Source organism: Tympanuchus pallidicinctus, unplaced genomic scaffold (assembly GCF_026119805.1).
Source record: "Tympanuchus pallidicinctus isolate F22 unplaced genomic scaffold, pur_lepc_1.0 scaffold7, whole genome shotgun sequence".
NCBI lineage: Eukaryota > Metazoa > Chordata > Aves > Galliformes > Phasianidae > Tympanuchus > Tympanuchus pallidicinctus.
The window spans coordinates 9,079,965-9,100,975 of record NW_026294791.1 but is presented as its reverse complement, the minus strand read 5'-3'; the positions used below and the strand labels follow the sequence as shown (position 1 = coordinate 9,100,975).

Genomic DNA, 21,011 nt, shown 5'->3' with positions numbered 1-21,011 from the left:
GCACACCGCGTTGTCTCCAACACCTTACACAGTAGTGGGGGTAGATGGCCAAGGATGAAGGAAATAACCAGTTGTGTTTTATTTACCCACCTAAAATGCCTCCCCTCAGGGGAGCAGATTTTGCAAGAGTGCTGCAAAACAACAGCTACCCTGCCCTCGGCTGCATAAAGCAATTACTGGCAGTTCCCAAACTGGCCGAGCTAACATGATGCTTCCCGTGGTTTAGAACTCAAGACATTATCTTTGCACCATGCAAACCGTCACTCCAGAAGTGGTTTGATTAAAAACTGCTCTGCAAACTTCAAGGAGTTGTATGGACTGCAGCGAGATAACTTCCTGCTATGGCCCTGACCCCAGCACCATGCGGATCCTGCTGTCTGCTCTGCTTGCAGGACAGAGCTGGGTTAGCCACAAGACTGCCTTCCAGAGATCCTTCGTGAAAATAACAACAAAATAAGAACAAAAAGATGCTTCTTACTTTCAGCATCAGATTGAGTAATTTATTCCTGCGCTCAGGGCACTTAGTGACAACTGATAATTAATCCTGGAGCCTCATGGAAACATCCTGGGTCTCAAAACTGGAGCTGGAAGTTGAAGCCTGGGCTCCAGCACTGGGCACGATGAACAGAGGTGGATGCAGCTCGGGAAAATGAGGGACTGTCTGTACGCATGCCAGGCACAGGCGTGATGTAGGTAGCACCACACAATCTCCCCAGCACAGCTCTGCCAATAGCCCCAAGTCCAGCCCTCAGCTCCTCTCTCCTCCCGTCCTGGACCCCACACAGCTCTGCCAAGGTACCTCAAATCCAACCTGCAGCACTTCTTGCTGTAACATTCCTCACCCCCAACAACTTTCCCAATATATCTCAAACAGGCCCTGTAGCAACTTCTGTGACTCCATTCCTGAACCTCCTCCAAGCAGACTACCTATCATGTTGATTTCTGTGATGTGAATAAGACTCTGGCTAGCATCCAGCGAGAGTAATTACGTTATGCCTCTGCAGATTAAACATGCCTTCACCTAAGCTCAAGAAGAACCATGTCAATTTATGGTTCAATATATGAGTTATCTGTAGCAATACCTTTTAATAAGGAACTTTCTGCTTCATTTCAGACAGCATCCTGCACTGAACGTGCAGATCTGGGATGGGCCCCGTCGCATACTTTGTTGCAGAGGTGGTACCAACTATCTGTATTTTGCACCGACATGCTTATAGCCTTCTTCTGGTATCTTGCATTTTCCATCTGATTAACTCAAGATGCTTTTCAAAAGCGGGTGAATAAGAGCATTCCGATTTTACAGGTGGGGAAACTGAGGCAGCAGCAAGCTTACTGAGCTGATGCAGCACGCGTTCCCTGATCTCCTATCCTGCCCTTTCCTGATCCACATGGCCCAGATTCTGGCACATGCAGCGTATCACTGCTACCACCAAACTCATTTCTCCTTGCACGGGCTAAAAGGAAACACATGAATGTGCCTGCCTCAAATCCACGAGAAAGTTTCTAAGTGATAAAGGGAATGGTTTTGCTAGAAACAAAGCCTGATTCCGCACCCCAGGGGGATGTGATAGGCAGATAAGGATTCACCCTGCTTCCCTCTTCCCTTCCCAAAGCCCTGCTTACAGAGGAAAGGGAATTCAGACTCCACCGTGGGTGCCAAGGAGCAGAGCTGTGGATAGCGTTTCATTATCAGCCCTGGCTGCCAGTTGCCAGTGGCTCTGGCTGGTATCAGCAAGCTCAGTTCGTGCAGAAACTCTGCCTGAAACTCAGGGGGGAGGAGGCAGAAGTACCTCCCATGCTCCACTGTTCAGCTCCCTTCTCCTTCCCCAGCTCCCCATTAGGGATTTCTTACCAGGCTGCCTTTTATCTGACACTGGCAGGGTTACAGATGCATTCAGCCCGCAGAGAAAGAAGAGGGATTAGAGAAAGGACTTTCAGAAAGCCTTCAAGTTGGACTCTGCAACCTTAAATCATGTTCAACTAGATCTTCTCAGATTGGGAGCATCTGGTGCTAAGCAAATCCAGAGCTGATCAACACATTCAACCTCCTGATTAGCACTTTGATTCAACTTGCTGACGCAGCCCAGCCCCAAGTCAGCCTGGGTGCTTGAACCCAGCGTCCACGGAGCTTCTACTGAGCGTAAATCAAAAACCTGTCACTCGTTATAGATGCATTCCTGCTTAGGAAGACGTGTGTTTACACATACTGTATGCTGAGCCCCTTAAAAACATACGCACAACACGAGGAGAGCTGGGGAGCAGCAGAGCCTTTGGTGCTTGGCTAAAAACAAATTGTAATGCAAATAAACAAAGGGGCGGAAATGACTGCAGAGCCCAGCACAAACCCCACCACCGGGACGGGGGCTGCAGCCCAACGCTGCCCTCCCTGCACGGCACAGCCTTCCTGGCAGGTTCCTGCGAAGCTGCTTACAGAAAGGGGATGCCGGAGCATTCCTTTAAAAGCCATGTGAAAGCATCTCCTTGCTGTTTGCTCAATTAGCCCCAGACAGATTGCTGCTGCTGCTGCTGGTGGCAACGCTGGGTTGTAAAGGAGGAGGGGAGGGAGGGGAAAGGCAGGGGAAAAAAAAAAAAAAAGGAAGAAAAAAAAAGGTTAGGGCCTAGGCCCAGGACCACCACGAAGTTCCAGCCCTCAGGGGCTCCAGAAAACGTTCAGTTTACTCACTCAATTACATACACTGTTTTATAAACCCTTTAAAATAAAATAGAAAACAGTCCCTGGCACAGAATTACTGCTCTATTATACAGCAGTGATGAAAGCCACTGCTGTGTATTTGCTCTCTTTAAAGCAAGAGATAGTTTAACTTAAAAACCGGGCAGGGGGAGGGGTGCCTGCAGAAACGCATGCACGAAAACACACCGTGGGTGGCTCCTACCACATTCACCCAGGACAGAAAGGATCAGAGAGTGGGAGAGAGGAGCAACTTGTCTCTGCAGCGATGGTTGGCCCTGGAAAGGCAGCCAGGTTGGTGGGGGGAGAGGAACTAAAGGGGCTTAAGGGGATGGGAAGCAGCTGAAGCTTGACTCTGGGAGGCTGGAGGGTGTTTTAAATTACATGGAGAGATAAAGAAGGGAAGCAGGTGATGGAGGCTGATTTGTTTGTGTTTATGGAGCACTGGGGCTTTCCAGTCAAGGCCTGCTCTCTTCCCAGCTACGCCACATACTTACATGACCGCTGGTGATTGGGGTGACTGTACTGTGGCCCCAAAGGCCAGCAGTGTCCCACAGATTGCGAGTGTCACATGAGCCTCACACTGAAGCACACAGCTGTGCTTGAGGGGCTCTGGAGTGATGCTCGCTGTAAGCATCCCAGGGAGGGATGTGCAACTCTGCCCAGGGCACTGGGAATGGGACTGGTGAGAGCTTCAGGCACATCAGCTCTGGTGAGCAGCTGGGAGCCCAACCCAGGCTCCAGGCAGAGAACAGATGGAGATCCGCTCTTGGAGATCCCACCCTTGAACACCACTCCCAGCAAACACCCATGTGCAGTGCCTGTGCTCGCTTGGGGCAGCTGAGGCTTCTCTCACCAGTATTGTACACAGCATGGTTTGGGCTGGAAGGGACCTTCAAAGATCATCCAGTCCATCCTGGCCACGGGCAGGGCCATCTTGCACTAGATCAGGAGAAACTAGACCCAGAGAAACGGTTACATCTTGGGATGTAAAGTAAAGGCAACAACGAATTCAGTGTTCGAAGAAAGAAGAGTTTACCACGGCTTTGAGCAGATGGACAGGGTGGGGTGAAGGAACTAGGAAAAGTGATTGCTTGAGGTACGGGAATGTGATTGCTCAGGGTGTTAGGAGACACATTCTCCTAACAGAGAAAAGTGAGACTAAGGACTAGAGATGTGCACAACAGTGAGCTCCTTGGGGACAGGGACACACCCGCAGCCCCAGCACTGTGTCCTAACCATCACTGAAGAAGGAGACTGGGTTACACTGCTGGATGTGCTCCCACAGGGGCATCACTCCCTCACAGCAAGCACTAGGGATCTCAGAACTGTCAATCTGAAGGCCTCCGTCCGCACTTCCCACTAGGATGGCAGCAGTGCCACATCTGCCTGGAGACTGCTGCCCACTGTGCTGGTCACAAGCAGAGGTTCCCTTCCTCTCTCACCCATTGGGGCGTCCTTCCTGGCTCTTTTATGTGGCTGAGCTCTAGCAGAGCACAAGAGGTTATTTTCTCTGCATGGAGCATGTATAAATATTTCTACACGGTTACAAACTGCTGCCTTATGGGTAGACATCACAATCGACACACTGTGAATACAGCAGTTCCCTTAACCTGTTCAAGCAGGAAGCCTGAACTTCCCTGGCTGGGAATGACACAGTGCTCAAGTGACAGTGTGACAGTCGCCAGCAGCAGAGGGAAGGACAAAACATCACTATTGGGTTATTCTAGAGGAGTTTTATGCCACCACTGAGACCAGAACTCACAAACAGTTTTAATACAGCTTGGAAAGCAGGCTTGTTGGGATCACCTAGAAATTGTCACTGATGCAAAAAAGGTGACTTTTTAAGAGATGCCTAATTTGAACTGCCAACTGATATCTTTGTCAGAGACATTCAGTAGTTAAACCACTCTAGGGAACAAGTCACATGGACCTCAAAATTTCCCTCTGAATTTATACCATTCCTCCTTTCCAGATCATCCTGCACCTCTGTGCACGACATACATGTGTGCACTGTTTAGTCTGTGTCTGTTCTTTGTGAGCTTTCGTAACTCCCATCTGCACTGCAGCATGCTTTCTGATCCCAAACTTGTGTCATGCTAAGTATTTTCAGTTCCCCAAGATTTCACCAGGAGGTACCCAGCATCTTGCAACAGCAGACACAGCTCTACTTGAATGCAGCAAGAACATCAGAAAGCCCATCAATCCCTTCCTGTCCCTGTCTTGCTCAATCTTGGCTGGAGTGAGGCATCCTTACAAGCAGTCATCCATTCGTATGCAGAGGCTCCATAAACTGTACCTGCCTGCACAGGATGGCATTAGAGAAAAATGTGCTCTTTGGCCCTCATTAAAATAAAACAATCTTACTCTGTTTCATTGAGAAGTCCTAGGACTGCAAGCTTGGAACAAGACTTGAAAAATGATCTGAAACGGGAGCCAGTCCCTACTGGATATGTGCCTTTTTCTGTTCTTGTGAGAAACCACACACTTTTGGCTATGTGATAAGCCTCTGGAAAAAAATTCTGTTTGCACATGTTCTCAGGAGGGCAGCTAAAAGCTCCAGAGACTACTTCTCCTGAGTGCTCTCAACCAGGGAAGTGCAGGGTCGATGCAGGACTTCCCTCAGCTTGTGTCCCAGCTCTGGGACCAGCACTCAGCACAGCACTGCTTCCCTCCAGTGCCCAGAATGATCCCACCTGGGCACAACAGCAGCACAGAAAGAGATCAAAGCAGTCAGGGATGGAGTGCCAGATGGGAAATGGAGCATGGGACTGTTTTGCAGGGGGACTGGAAATAGCATCTACAATGAGAGCAGAGGAGACAGGTGTGTGGCTAGGCATAACAAAGTAAGAGAAAAAAAACAGAGACCGGAGGAAGAACCAAAGACTGGGAATGAGATGAGACTCGTTCTGGGACAAAGCCATAGTGGGGAGCAGTGAGGCAGGAGTCAGGATCAGATAGGAAATAGGTGCTGTGGTTGGGGCCCAAAGGACGATGCTGCAGGCAGGAGCAGTAAAGCCTACGTTAACTACAGCCTCCTCCCCCTGCACCAGGAGTGAATCTCCAGGCTGCTGACACCCATGGGCATCTGTGAAATTTCCTGGCAAAGTTCCTCTTGCCTCTCTCCAAATCCAGCTCCCCTTAAGGAGGATGACCCACTACTGTCAGTTCCCATCAGCTGGAACAGCAGAAGCTCTATAATGGACTTTTAGTCCCTGGAGCTGCTAACAACCCAAGCACAGGCCAACATGATCACATAAAAAAACTTTTCTTTTTTCTTTTTTTTTTTCCCCTCAGTAGACTGAAACCTCCATCCCAACATTTACAATGTAAATGCTACGGCTAAAATGTAATTGCTAGGAGATGCTACGTGTAACATGCTGCTTCAGCACTTAAGTTGGGCAGTCAGAATGAAAGGGCCTACAAACAGCAACTCTGACTCTCAGGACTTTCTAAAATAGGTGCAAAAATCAGCCATGTCCACGCTGAGGAGGTAAAAATGAGCTTGTTAACAGCTGTGAAGCACTAAGATGACAAATGTTGCAGAAAGGCCACAGAAAGGATCTTGTTTCTTGCATAGTGTACAGTAATTAAGGTTTCAGACTCAAGCTGAAAGAAGGCAGGGATCAGGGCTATGGAACAGCCTCACATTCAGCACGCACTCGACAGCACTTTCTGGGTGCTGACTGCATCGTGGCACCAAGGAAAATAAAAATATATGGTTGCACTGAAAATGCACCAGAATAAGCAGAGTGAAGTCTCAGCCTACATCTTGGTCAGGGAGATAATGCTACTAAGTACGCATTGGGATGCCAAGCTAAGATTACATCAGCATCCTGAGATACTTTTTCCCTTTCTGCAAATACACTTTGTGGCAATAACACTGCTGTAATACCCTTTCTGGGTGTACAATGACTCGAGCTGTCCCTAAATGACATTGGCTCCTGCACAGTCAGTGAACACAAAACATGCCTGCCCAGGGACACCAGAGATGAAAGCGAGGGCTCAGGTGGTGAGTTTTCAGTCCGTTTTGCTAGTTTTATCCTATGAGTGCCTCTCTACTATCTCTGTTCTCTATTTTGCTTTGAAGAAAGCAGGTTCATCAAAAAGGCTGGAGTGCAATTATAGTAACTGTCTTAGAAACAGTGACTGAATGCTCTGTGCAATTAAGCCCTTTCAGAGCTGCCGCCTGCCATTTCCTACCCCTTTAATAATTGCCTCCTTTTTCTTAGGTACCAACATGTTTTTCAAACTGCTATCTGGGTGAGGTCGCCTGTCTGTTAATTCTCCGCTAGCAAATTTCTTAAATTATCAAAGAGGAAGGGAAGTGGATGCTTCCTAAGCATGGTAATAAAAGCAGTAGGAAGAGAATAGCATGACTCTCAGGAGGCATGGCTTGCAAATCCAGAAGTTTAATAAAACTCCACATCATGACTTTAACAGAGGCACTTAAAAAGTACTGTGTCTGGCCAGTGCTGTGATGGGGCCTGTAGTCATTGCTGACAGCTACCTGCCCCCCCTTGTCTCTAACTCGCTTTTTAGCTTGAAATTAATAGGCTGCATCTGATCTACCCCAAAAACCAGTGGTGGAGCACTCACTCCCTTTATTTAGGTGTCCAGAGCTTTGCCAAGCCTATTATTAAGTGATGAGGTCTCCCACCACGTCCCCAGGGAGATTATCCCACAGCCGACCAGACCACATCATTAGGAAAATGTTTCAGATATCCAACCTAAATTGTGTTTAATTCAATCCCATTACTCCCAGCTGTGCCATTTAGACCACCCTAAATATGCCCCTGCCTCTTCCGTAGAAGGAAAAGGGCGAGAGCTGGTTCGAGTTACTTTTGCCTATCATTTGTGGTATCTGTTCTTCTGCCATCCTGCTTCCATGGTTCAGGTTATGAAAGGAGGTCAGTGGCTCAAAGAGCTCTTGTACCCTGAGCTGCCTGGGCAGCGAGACCAGGACTGGTATAGCAGAACTGGGAGCACGCAGCCAGTTCCGCAGCAAAGTCAACTGTGGGATTTGCTTGGGGGTGTGCAGGATGATGCGGGGATCTTTGTACCTTTGATGAATCCTGGCTGATGCTTTGGAATAAGGAACTGCTGTTTTTTTTTCTTTTTCTTTAATGTTTCTGGGAAGGTGTACGCAGCTTTGCTGAGGTTTCTAGCATGTAACTCCCAGACTGGGGTCAACAGCCAGCTGCTACTGCTTACGCCTGCTGAGGTGCGATCAGCTTGCAACAGAAGGTGGCTGTGACCCAACAGAACCAGTTTTTCGTAACCTGGCTGTGAAGGCTAGAGTCTGAAGAAGGAAAAGTTACCAAACAGAACAACATAGCCAAAATCTTGATGAAAGTGGGAATATGGAAACAGACTTACGGGGCCACACCAAAAGCTTGGCACAAGATACAGGAAGTCTTGGGCAGGGGAAAGGAAGTCATGGCATGCTTTCACAGTGAAAAAGAGAGGGCCCAGTTTACTGTGGGACCAGGCAAGGTCAGAAGAAACATGCTGGGCTGGAAAGACTCTGCAGTTCAGGAAATAAGTCATGAACTTCACACACAGATCCCAGACCACCAAGGAGAACCTGACCCCCAGCCCAAATAAATTCCAAAACGGTTAGGAAACTGAGGCAGGGAAATGAACTGAGGCTTTGTTATCATTTTTTCTTGCTTGGCATAATGGCATATTTGTCATTCATAATCTACCTGAGTGTCTTTGCTAACATCAGTCATACATCCCTGAATAGTTTAACTGGAGGGCCCACAGACTCACTGAGAAGTGCTCTGGAGAGGTGAGCACGTGGCCCTACGAGAATGAGCAAATGAACCACAGGTTCCAGCTCTGCTCCTCTCCTTCCAAATATGTTATCATAGAATCACAGAATTATGTTGACAGATCCTGAAAAATGTTCAGATAAAGATGATAAGGACAATAATGAAGAAAGAATGGTTTCCATACCAGAATCAACCAGACTGGGACCTGCATGGTGGAAGAGACTACCCAAAAAGATATGAGTGAGGGCAAAGTGCGATATTTCTGTTTGAAATGATCTGCTGAAGAAACTGAGCGTAGTAAATTAGCTAAATCTACACCCTCACAGCTTCCTCATAGTTCAAATTTTAGATTAATAAACAAACATGACCTGATTTAGCTCTCCTAGTGATTCATGCTCAGAAGGAGGCACGAGCAGAGCATCATGAACAGTATGTATCTTCAGGGATAGGAGGGCAGTGAACCCACAAGGGTCGATGATTACAAGTGATGCGATGGACAAAGCCATGGGTAAGCAGAAACTGTGGGACACAAGGACCAAGACCAGAGCGTGCATAAAGCTGACTGGGTGTTTCCTGCAGCATCTGAGACTTGCAATTGCAGGACCAACATTTTGTTTTCATGAGTCTCTTACTTCTAGTTTCAAATGAAAAGAAAAATTTTGCGTATGCATAGCTGGCAATAGGTTACACCATACCACATTAAGTGCAAACTCTGCTCTTCATCAGGACACTCACAATTGGGAAACCACCCATATACTATAAAGACAAAACAAGCAAACAAATCCTGATCTGACTAAATAACTTCACATGGAGCCTGAAAAGGAACTCACTGTTGTCCTCAGTCCACACCCTAGAGCAGGGATCTGCCAAACCCCAACCATAAATATTCATTAAAAAGCCCTCTGCTTGGGATGCAGTCACTGAGACAGCCATTTCCTGCCCATTATCTCTTAGGGCAGGAAATCAACAGTTCCACTTAGGCGGTTACTGAGCTGAGCCTCACCACTCACAGCTTGATTGGATAGCTTAACTTTGCCCAAATTGGGACCGCATAGTGTAACTTCTCTGAAACCCCAAAAAGCATTTCATTTCAGTAAAACAGATCTGAGTCTAACTGCCCTTGTATTACTACTAAGCACGGCAGCTTCCAGTATGACATTCCATCTTGAGCTCCTGCATGGAGCAGGGTGGCTGGGAACACGCTGGCACCTGTGGCTGCTAGCATTCACAAAAAGAAGGATGTCTGTGCCACCACTTACTGACTGCATCACCCCTAACACTGACAAAAACTACTTGTCAAAATGACAGTTCCTTCTGCTGAGGACAACTCCAAGCTGACCTAATTGTGGCCTCTGGGAAAAGACTGTCTCAGCACCCAATCTTGTTCTTTATAGTAACAACAGAGTTTTTCTGCCAACTTCTGAAGAGCAAGTCCCTGAACTACTCTCATGCCAGCAAGCTGCACTTTCCATGAAAAACAAATCTTAACCTTAAGGGTCACCACACTGCAAAACTGTCACTGTTTACTGGCTGGAAAATCTCGAGGAGGAAATTCTAAAAATTAATTACAAATGCATCATAAAAACAGCTTTTCTACTCACCTTTGGTTTCCAGCCTCTGATCACTTCCAATCAAACAGTCTTTGATGTCTGCACCCTTCTCTATCACAGCGTTATTACAAATAACACTGCCCTGAAGACAACACCTATAACACAAGCACAAGGTAGAACAAGAAAACGATTAAAATGATAGGTACAAAACAAAGGTATCCACTGGGATAGCTAATAAACCTCTGACATGATTTGATCATCCAGTTAGGAAAGAAATTCAGAGTCCAGATGTTGGCTCCATAACTCCTCTACAAAGATATGGAGAGATGTAAGTGAGTTATTGCACCGGTCTTTGCCTCTCCAGGCAGTAAAACTGTAATTGTGCATCTTAACTAATATCCATGATGTGTGCTCACTCAGCACCATGAGTGATGTTAAATAGTACAATTTATTGCAAAGCTATGGAGAAAAAACAGCTATGCTGCAAATTATTTGTTTCCTCACGTTTACATGTGCAAAGATGGGTAGAAACCATTGAAGGACAGAGAATGTGAAGGCATTCAGCTAACAAGTGCCTACAAGTAGTAAGTATTGCACACCTTGAAATCGGTTGGTGGAGAGAAAGCCGTAAGTGAGATACATAACAGAGATGGAGGTATCTGTCCCATTTCATATTTCCTCCCCAGCACTTCTGCTAATGTATATTACAACAGTTGTGGTTATTTGTGCTACCCTCAGTCAAATGGCTGATTTCTTTCTCAAGTTTTTGTCTTCAGTGACTTTCTGCACTGAGCTCTGCAGTTCAATCCCTTCTGTGACACCCGCAACCATTGCTCACTGCACCAGCAAAACGCTGCCCAGCAAAAAGCTGGCCCATCAACAGAAGAGCTATTTTGGAGTTTGAACTAATAGCACAGAGGGCTTTTGGTACCGAGAGCCCCCCGAGCCTCAATTTTGTATTGAGCAGAGCCAGCTGTGCTCCTCAAAGCAAAGAGAAGGTCAGTCCTCACTCCAGACTGCCAATCCTAACATTAATTCCTACTTCTTTTCCTACTCACACGTTGCCACTATCTGGTACACAGAATTTGCCATTAAATATATAACAATTCTGTTGCTCATGTGAGTCAGAGCAGAAACCACCTGCATCACAAACACGGCATTAATTCCGCAGGAGTAAAAGCAATAAAACCGGACCTCAGCCACGGTGGTTAGCAGTTATGACTTCCCTTGAGCAGACTGTCCCCTCTGAACAATCATTCTTTTAACTTGCTTCAACTCCCCCTCCCCTGACCTATAAGGAGGCAATATGAGCAATTATGCTCCAAGTAACCAGCTCAGGTTGCCTTGGCAAGGTTTTTACTAACATATTAATAAGATAAAAAGCGGCAAAGATACACAGCAGACCCCTGTCTGCCTTTGCTCTCACACTGTCACCAGCTGCTTCTTTCCAATAGCTCCATGTACTCCAGCCATCATCCTGTGCAACAGCATTTGCTGGGAGAACGCTCAGCGTCGACGACCGGGCTGGAAAATGAACTGGTAGAGGGAGGACTGCCCATCACTGCTGCCATCCTGTGCTGGTGCCATCCAAGCAAAGGTGACAGGAGAGATTACTCGCTGCCCACTGAAAGTGCCCCTATCCAAAAAGTACGCTCCAAAGGGCCTTCTCTTTGATCACGTAGAACCATTTCCCTGCGATCTGTAGGTTCCCACCATCTGTAGGTTCCCACCATCTACCACTGCTTCCAAGCACAAGAACTGTGGCGATGTGGCACGGAGCGACATGGCCTAAGTGGGCATGGTAGGGATAGGGTGGCGGATGGACAAAACGATCTCAGTGGTCTTTTCCAATCGGAATGATTCTATGATTCTAAGAAGAGCCTTGGGTGTGCTAAGATCTCTGACTTTAAGCTGTTTTCTGGAGCACAGGCTGGAGCATGTTGTACGTCCCAAGCCTTCTTGGGATCATTTTTCAACTCTTGGGGAAAGAACAGCATTGTAACCAAGAAAGTGCTGATGACATTAACATCAAAGATAAGGGGCTTTCCTGCCAAACCATTTGTTGGAAGGACAGCCCAGGGAACCAAGGCAAACGTGGCCGTGCCAGGTGCTTGCAAACCTACCCTTCCCCAGTGCCAGCGTCAAGCAAAAACAAAAGACTCCGCCACCCCAGGAGTTTCTTCAAACTTATAAACACAACCAAATGCACAAGTTTTAGAGCCATGCTCAGCGCTAGGATTACCCCAGTCGCACACACCAGCAGTGAATCTGGCTTTTATTGCTCAAGTGGAACAAAACTTCATGAGATAAAAACACAATTTGTGGGTGTTCCCTTTACCCGCTGACAGATGTAACACAGCCATTTTGAAACCACTTGTAAATGCCTTTTTTTTTTCCCGAAAAAGTATGTTATAAAGTCTGCCAAGATAAGTATTTTGTGTGTTTATTTAATTTTTACTATTTTTTTTTTTTTTAAATTGAAGAGTAAGGGATAAACTTTTATTCTCTTAGAGGATAAATATCACATCTCAAGACAATCTTCCGCATCCTCCTTGGATAAACAGCCACCGTGTTTCCTGCCTCGCTTAACAACTAGGTGCTATTAGTCCTCAAAGGTGCTCTGACAGCATTCAACTTCACTGACCACGCTGTGTGTGCGCATACGCACATATTTGATGTACTGCTTTATAATGCAAACCATATTTATTTCTTCTCCTAAAACGTAGTATATTTTTAAACTTTTCAGCACCGTGAAAACGGATATCTTCTGACCTTAAAATCCAAAGAGCATGTTCAAACCCACAAGAGGAACTAATTTGGGGCATTTGATTTATGGCTGAAATTTCAATTTGAATTTGTTTTAAGTGCAATCACAAGCTGAAAGTCTGGCAGCTGAGCGTTTTTCAGAAAATAAATAAAAATATTCGGTGTGTGTGTCTGCATTCTAGAGAGAGCATTTTACAAGCCCAGTCCTGTAGTGGTAACAGATGTAGATGTCGGCTAGCTGAGACATTAATTTGTTATACAGGTACAACGTGCGAATGGAAGCATATGAGAGTGAGTGTGTGAGCACGGCTGTGCATGTGCGTACGTTATGCACAGCCTGCATCTGAGAGACACAGAGGCTGACTCGGGTTCGGGCTTTTTCTTTCTTTTTTTTTCTGAAAGTGAGAGAACAAGAGCAAAAGGAGTAGTGGCCAAGGAGGCATGGGGGGATTACAAGGATTTAGGTCTTTAAACTGCAGACCACCTAACAAGATCACTCTGAAATGCCACTAATTTCAGTTAAGGCCACAGACCTCCCTTCCTCTGCCCTCCCTCTCTCTCCCATTGTAAACAACTAATCCCAGCAGAAAACAACAGAGAGCAAAATATACACACATTCTGCAACATTCCAGGTCCTTCTTTATCTTCTATTTATTTTTCTAAAAGGTCAGAGTATGTATGCAGGGAGGGGGGAGGGGAAGAAAGCCAAAAAAACCTCAAGTCCATCTCTTGTGTGGGCTTGAAGGAAGCTGGGAGAAAGCAAAGTCCAAGAGCATACAATATGGAGCTTTTATAGCATAGCAATTCCTGGACCGGGCTTACTTTCCCCTCCCTCTATTTGTGGCAAAGTCACATAGCTTTAAACCAAAGGACAGGGTGGTCGATTACATCTGAAAGAAATGTAAAGAATTGAGAAAGAATTCCATCTCCTGTCGAAATTATAAATAAGGAAGTATTAGTCCCTGAGACAGGCTGATTTATGCAGTCCTGGAGCTGCTGACTTTCAGCCTGAGTATCAGTCTATAAATCTAACTCTTAAATCAAATGTGTCAATCGCTGCAGAACTGAGACACTTAAGAAAAGAAAGGCACCTACCACTGAAAGCAGGAAGGCTGCCAGGGGACGGAGGTACTGTACCCTTCTTAATTTTCTGAAGTGTAAATCTGAGATCAAACATCCTTTGGGGAAACGGGAAATCAAAATCCGCAGTGCTCAGCACACCGGGAGCAGGCTGCAGGAGTCCAGGACACAACCCCTAATTACAGGCTACCCACTGATTATTTAGGACTCTGTGATTAAAGTGATGAACGCTCCTGGGAGAAAGGGGCTTAAGTAACTGAGGTCAGGACCTCAACTGCAGCTCTCGCCCTGGTTGTGCAAGCTTAGGAAGGTACAAATGTCACAGGTTTGCCTTACAGCAAATCTCCTGAAATGCCAATGGAAGCTATCCAGGTCTGCTAGTTTAATCCAATTGTGCCAAAAAAACGACATAATCTCTGTTGGGCAGCAAAGCAAATGAGGTGTCTAAAATGCAACACTTAAAACCACAGGCTGGAGAGGAAGAAAGAGCTTGGAGCAGAGTTTAGGACGGCCGTGGGTAACGCTGCGCCATGCCAAGCAGTCAGGAGTCCTGCTGCTCCAGATGAGCTAGGAAGCAGAGATGGGATGGGGAGCTAAAAGCCAAGGGTGACATGCCTCAGCAGCTACTCTGCTGACTGAGGGGTAACAGCTGTGGATTCCCCTGGGAGCAACATCCCACTCTGCCTTGACCAAGGAAATAACGGCCACAGCAGGCAGCTCAGTAACGGTGAGAGGTGGCAAGGGGGGAGCGCCAAACCCTACCGGCAGCCCCTCAAAGAATCCCTCCATAGGTGGTGCCTGGGACACATGGTCACAGGATGAGGCACAAAGCCAGGGGAAAACAGAGAAGAGGCAACACTACTATTAGGAAACTTGAGAATCTGCAATGCTGCCTTCACCAACATTTATTTTTACACACTAACAAGCCAAATCCGGGTACTGTGAATTCACAGTGTACACTCAAGTAAATACCAAAGACTACAATAGATGCCAGCAGTATGTGCTATAATTTATAGATACATTTCAAAGAAAGCATTCTTAAGTGAATTCGGGCTTTGATCTCCTGTTTTTCCCCTTGGGGGTAACAAAAACATTCTACCAATCCCCTAAATTCTTAACCCATCTCCCAGGGTGTTTTTGCTGAGGAACTTGTTTCAAGTCTCTTTGCTAGCCAAGCTCATCACTGTGGTATGGCTCCTTTACACTTCTTCCCCACACCCTAAACATTTTGCATTACATATTGCATATACTTGCCAGCACTCGTATTTTCCAGTGAAAGTTCAACTGACCTTAAAGGATTGCCTCAAACCTTCCTTAACTTGTTTTATTAAGTGAAACGTAGGCTGTCGGGGAGGTCGCCTGGAAGGTTGTGCCTCACCTCTGAAACTACAGATAAATCCAGCTGATCTTGGAACAAACCAATTGGTGGCCTTTCGTTTAGCTGGAAATCCGATTTTGCACACTTCAGCAAAAGCACACACGGAAACGAGTCTTACATCAGGAGACCCTTAGGCGTGAGGAGGCTGACCTCCTGGGTTCTCACTCTCCATTGGACGTTATTAGTTAAATCAGTTGCTGTATGGGCTAGATGTACAAGGAAAAGAGGATGTTCTCAATGCCATCCTTAAAAACAGAGACTGGTTTTCTGGAGTTAAGCTGAACTTGTTCAACCCCAGGGTCCCCTTAGAAACCCAGAGGAGCAATTCTGAAACAACATGAGAATTTCTTCCTTTTACTTAGCCAGGTTGGAGAAGGTTTTTCAGGAGCACCAATGGCACTTACACACAGACTCCCACCAAAACCTGACAGAAATCAGTAGCTTTTGAAAATCTGCATACACCTCTTCAATTAGACCCATGTGGCTAGCAGGCAGAAGCTTATTTATAGCTCTGACTCTGGCCACCTGAAGAAGCAGATCAGCAGAACAAGAGGAGCTGTTTTAAAACGCCGCTTTTCAGAGCTGACCTGTGCTTTAAGTTCAACATTTGATGTACAAGATGTTTGGAAAATTGGGAAGAGCTCCATGCTCTACCAGGAAAACATATGTATCTGAGTATAAAGAGCAGGTGATTTATTCAAGATGGATTGATGTACCAGGAAGCTAGCCAGAAGAAAATGTTCTTTGAGGAGCTGCAAGTAATAATGGTTCAGAGATTCACAAGATAACAGGTACTATATGAGAAGTATCCTAAATACAACAGATACAGCAGAATTCAAATGCCCAAACATGAACCAGCTATGGAAGTAGCTCAGCTACTTTCTGCTCATTGCTTTCCAGGTTTGTCCTCTCTTCCTCAATTTACCTTCCTGAAAGCAAACTCTGCTGAGAAGTAAGAATTCTTGTTACAGGCAAGCACTATACCTAGCTTTATTCATATGTTCATGCTTATCCATACCCACAATATACTTTATACTTACATACACTTGTACATACTACATATGCTTCTGAATGAAGCTCTCGCTTTTCACCGCTTTCTGCAATGCCTATTCTGAACTCGTTGTCCTTTCCAAGGTTAGCACAGGGCAGGGGTGCAACTGGCATCACGAGACAGCATCCAGAAGACAAGACCCGTCTTAAAAACTGGCTCAAGATACAAAACATTTGGAAATCCCAGCACAAGCAAAACTTTTACTTCCAGCTTTGTAAGCTATGGTGCTGGAAACAACTTCATCTCTCCTCATTCCTTCTCATGAGGGAATGTGCTGTAAAATACATTTTACAATTTCAACAAATGTTGCTTTGGCAATTGGATCATTCCTATGTACTGCTCTTATCCAACAGGAAAAAGACCACTTACGTGCTGAACCCCTATAAATGCTCAATTCCATCCTGGTTTTAATTAGAATTTTTTCAAACCGCTCACTGTTTCTACATCAGGTGCTGATTTGGCACTATTGAGGAAACAACCAATAAACTTCACAATCAATCTGCACTTAGTAGCCAATCCAGCTCAGCTTGCTTGTTGTTTTCTTCCTTTGTACATTTTCTCATAGAAAGTAGCAATAAATTGGAGACATGTGGTAAACTAGAGCAGTGTTTAACTAGTCGCACGTGGTCTCACTACAGTCCACTGAGTAACAGCACAGTGTCTGCACCACTGACTTTACACTGGCAGCAAGGACACCATCAACAAAACCCAACGCAACTTACTGCCTTTGTCATTGGCTCGGCACGTAAGATTTTCTGGTTGGCGCCATGCAGATGACCAGAGATTCCATTTATCTTTTCCATCTTAAAAAATTATCATCCTCAACAAGCCCTTATTTCTGCTAAAACTATAGGTGACACAAGCCAAACTTGCTGTGTTGTTCTGTGAAGACCTAGTGCTTCCTAGCTGTGGAACTGAGATTTTGATGCTAATCTCGGCAGCTCTGTCTTGCTGCCCTCCTGTCTGATAACCACAGCATTGTATTCATGGCTTCCATAAGAACAGCTACCACATGGTGCGACGGGTTGGTGGTTGGACTAGACAATCTTGGAGGTCTTTTCCAACCTTCACAATTCTACCACCATTGGAAGCATATTGCTTTGCAGTATCTCCTTGAATAAAGCACAGGAGCAAAATACTTCATTTAAGAGACTAAATCTGCCACAGAGCTCCTAGGGTACTGGCTACCAGCATGCCGAAAGGCTATTTTCAGTGCATGGCTTTCCATGGACCTGTCATCTTGATATTTATCTGAGCTTTTCATGCTTGCCTCCTCAAACACCAGTAAGTCCAAAGTAAGTCCAAAGTAAGTAATCCAAAGATCAGTTTTTTAATTTGCTTTTTTGTTTTTCCTATTATATTCCCATCTCTTCAATCTTTCCCAGGGAAACATCCTGCTCCCACAACCAAGGCACAAGGATACACCGTGCACATGACATGGCAAAGATCCTTTCGTTAAGTGTATACAAAGTTTTATTAACAAATGAGATTTCAAAATCTTTATCTGCTAGCATGGAATAAAGGATTTAGCACGGTTTTCCCGTTAATATTATCTACAATGCTCAGAGCACTTCAGCACAGGGTCCTCTATGAATTCCTCCATCAATATCTAGATCCCATTTCAAGGAAGTTAAGTGTGCCTAATCTGAATTTAGGGACCCTGTTGTACAGCACTACACATAATGCAAACAGAACTAACAAAAGGGTCATCCCCAAGACACAACAGAGACTGTGGGCACGTACAGCTACTGCAGGAGCATTCAGATGCACAAAGTTCTCAAGTGATCTACAATTTCAGCTCGATTAGTAGGTTTTCTCCAAGTCTGTAAGTCAGTGCAGCCATTTGTCACTGAGCTCAAGGGAGCAGTGCAGAGAGAAATAAGAACCATTTCCCGCTGCAGCCTGTCACCTGGATAGTCAGCATCTCTCAGCACTTGCACTGCTGTATAAATTACACCCCTCCCAGCTTGGTCAAGTATGTCCATCACTCTGCACATATGTAATCTTCGCTATTTTATTATCTCATTGATGGAAGAATTAGCTCACAGTGGGAAACACATTAAGAGAGGACTGCCAATTATTTTCCCTGTGTTACTAACTTCTTTAATCCCCTGTAATCTCATCTAAGGGGGATTCATATCTACTCAAATCACTTCACAAGAGACACGTATAGCATAACAGAAGTCCTACACACCAGGGCTAGAAAAACTGAAAACTCTGCTACTGGTCCTCCAGAATATCAAACACAGCCATCACTGGAGAACGGACTGTAACTTGGAAACAGGATGAAATGGCACTATCCAAGTGAAACCAGGTCCTTGATCCTTGGTTCAGGAATGAACCAACCACAGCCTAACAATAAGAACCTTGTTTTGTAATAAATCCCTCGTGGTTTTTCCCTCTGCCCAGAAACAATCTGTTTATTCATTTTAGAAGCTCGCATCAAATGTTGAAACCTTTTCTGGTTTGGAGATGTAATTTGTGGGTCCTCAAGCCAAAAGAACCATGGCAGGTCCAACAGCATCCTCAATTCACATTACAGGGCATCAAGAGACAAAACAATTTTCACGCTTTCCTCTGTACTGACACATGAGCATTTATCCAGTTAAGATGTAGAAAAAAACAAAGACAGTGAGATTCAAACCAGAGAAACTAGAGGTAATTACCAGGACAGTGGCATGCATAATCACAACTCTTGAGCATTTTTGCATTTAGTTGTTCCCAGCCTTCCCACTTTCAGAAATGATTTACCTAATCTTTCTTTCTTCCCTGGGTTACCAAAAAGCTTTGTCTTCTCCAAAGTGTGCCCTATAGCAGCCCTTCCAGCCTACTCCTTCAGCTGGTGTTGCTGCAATGAACAGTGCTGGGCCCAGCCTGCAGTTATCACTCACATGTGACGACTGCACAACACAGTAGTCCACGAGTTCGGTGGAGCTTCACGTCAACATTATGATGTATGTTCATTAGATGACACCTTTTATCTGCTCCTCAGTGCAATTCACAAGTTTCTAATGTGCAGTACTTCAGACGATGCTAAAACTGGCTCATGTTTGAAACATTCATAATGCAACAAAAAAAGATAAATTGGATCTGCTAAGGCATTTTATTATGACCATTTTGACTCAGACCAGCCAACATAAGCTGACTTTCTAACTAAAGTGGAAGACACTTTCTGAAGTTGGTGATTAGGTAGAGCCTGAGTTACTCAGACACGCTTGGGAGAAGAGCTGTTTGGAAAGCAAAGCTGTCCACTGTGGGCAGTTTAAAGAAAAATCACATATAATTTATTCACCTGTTGCAAATGGATCCATCAGCGTGTTTCAGAATCATTAACATTGTAACAAAAAACTATCAGATTTAATCAAATACGTGAAAGAAGGTCAAAATACACAGAAACTGTTTTTACTAAGTTACCAGCAAGACTTCTTTCAACAAAACTTAGCAGTTGGATATTCCTGTACCTCATCACCTGTGTATGCATGGCTTCACACCTCTCTAATCTTAAGGATTACGGTGATGCAATAAGTAACACTTTATCAATACGGTATCTGTGCAGATCCATGCAACATTAATTACGGTATGTTTTTAAGTAAATCTTAATGCATGTAAGATTAATTTGGACTGGAGAGGAAAGATTACAAATTTTACCCCAGTGCATCAGTGTGCAATGTCTATGGAGCAGCTAAGGGTGAAACTCCGAGGAGTGCAAGATTTATCACCTATTGGTGACGACACTGTTCTCACCGCGTGTGAGCAGTGATGAAACTGGTTTCCAGAAATTCACAAAATATTACCCAAAAAGTCATTTTTATCATCTTAACATCTTTATAATGGCTGTGGAATTTTGCGGTACCCTTGATTTAGGATTTGGAAAACAGCACTACGTAACAGTGCAGATAAACACAAGCTAACCTGGGGCTCTTCATAAGAACACCACTATTTATACACTTAGCTGCCTCCATGGTAGAGCTGCTCACCTCGTATGCAAAACCATACTAATATGGCTGCGGCATCAATTAATCAAAATGACAGAGGGTCTCATGATCAAACAAGAGAGGTTCTGGTGCTTCTTACGACAGTAGCATTTGTGATACAGCCATACTGGATCCATTTGCAACTGAATTGGAAACCAGCTATTTTCTATACTCAAAAGAATTCTGATTTATGATGTGCTTGAAATTACTGCGGATTTCTATTAAAGACAAACACTTGGCAGTAAGGTACCATACTTACCTGTAATTTAGTTATGTAACAGTAGTATCCTCCATAGACCCCACATCCTTTGGGGTTTTTTGTTTTTCAGATATGCAACTTTCAGAGCCAACTTGGCATTTTTTTTAAGATTTTGGCCTTTTTCCTGAGGCCCTAAGCAAACCTCAAGCCATGAAGTAGCAGGGAATTTATACAGGCCTGCACAGACTCAATCAGCAGTTTCCTTTCCACTGACATCCACAGGAAGCTAGCTTGTATGGAAAGATGGGGGCACGCAGACATCAACAATTACAGATAGGCCACTTTTCCCACATTTGGAAATGAACAGCTCAAGGCTACCTATTTAGTTTGTGTCTTTAATGCGTGGGAAACCTCCACTAGCTGGCAGATTTTTTCTTTGAAAAGTTTACTATTGATTCCATTACTAAGCATAAGGCAATAATAAAGTAAAGATGTAAGATGACAGAAATGAAAAAAAGAAAATCACATTTTAGGGAAAGTTATTTAA

At 44.9% G+C, this 21,011-nt stretch overlaps 1 protein-coding gene across 1 annotated transcript in view; it reads right to left on the bottom strand.

The window, feature by feature from the left end:
- The window catches only part of EIF2B3 (eukaryotic translation initiation factor 2B subunit gamma), a 92,374-nt gene that overhangs the window by 1,021 nt on the left and 70,342 nt on the right, over positions 1-21,011 (bottom strand). Inside the window, exon 11 of the mRNA XM_052667026.1 lies at positions 10,068-10,171. Coding sequence (XP_052522986.1) covers positions 10,068-10,171 — 104 coding nt within the window. The remainder of the gene's footprint in view (positions 1-10,067; positions 10,172-21,011) is intronic.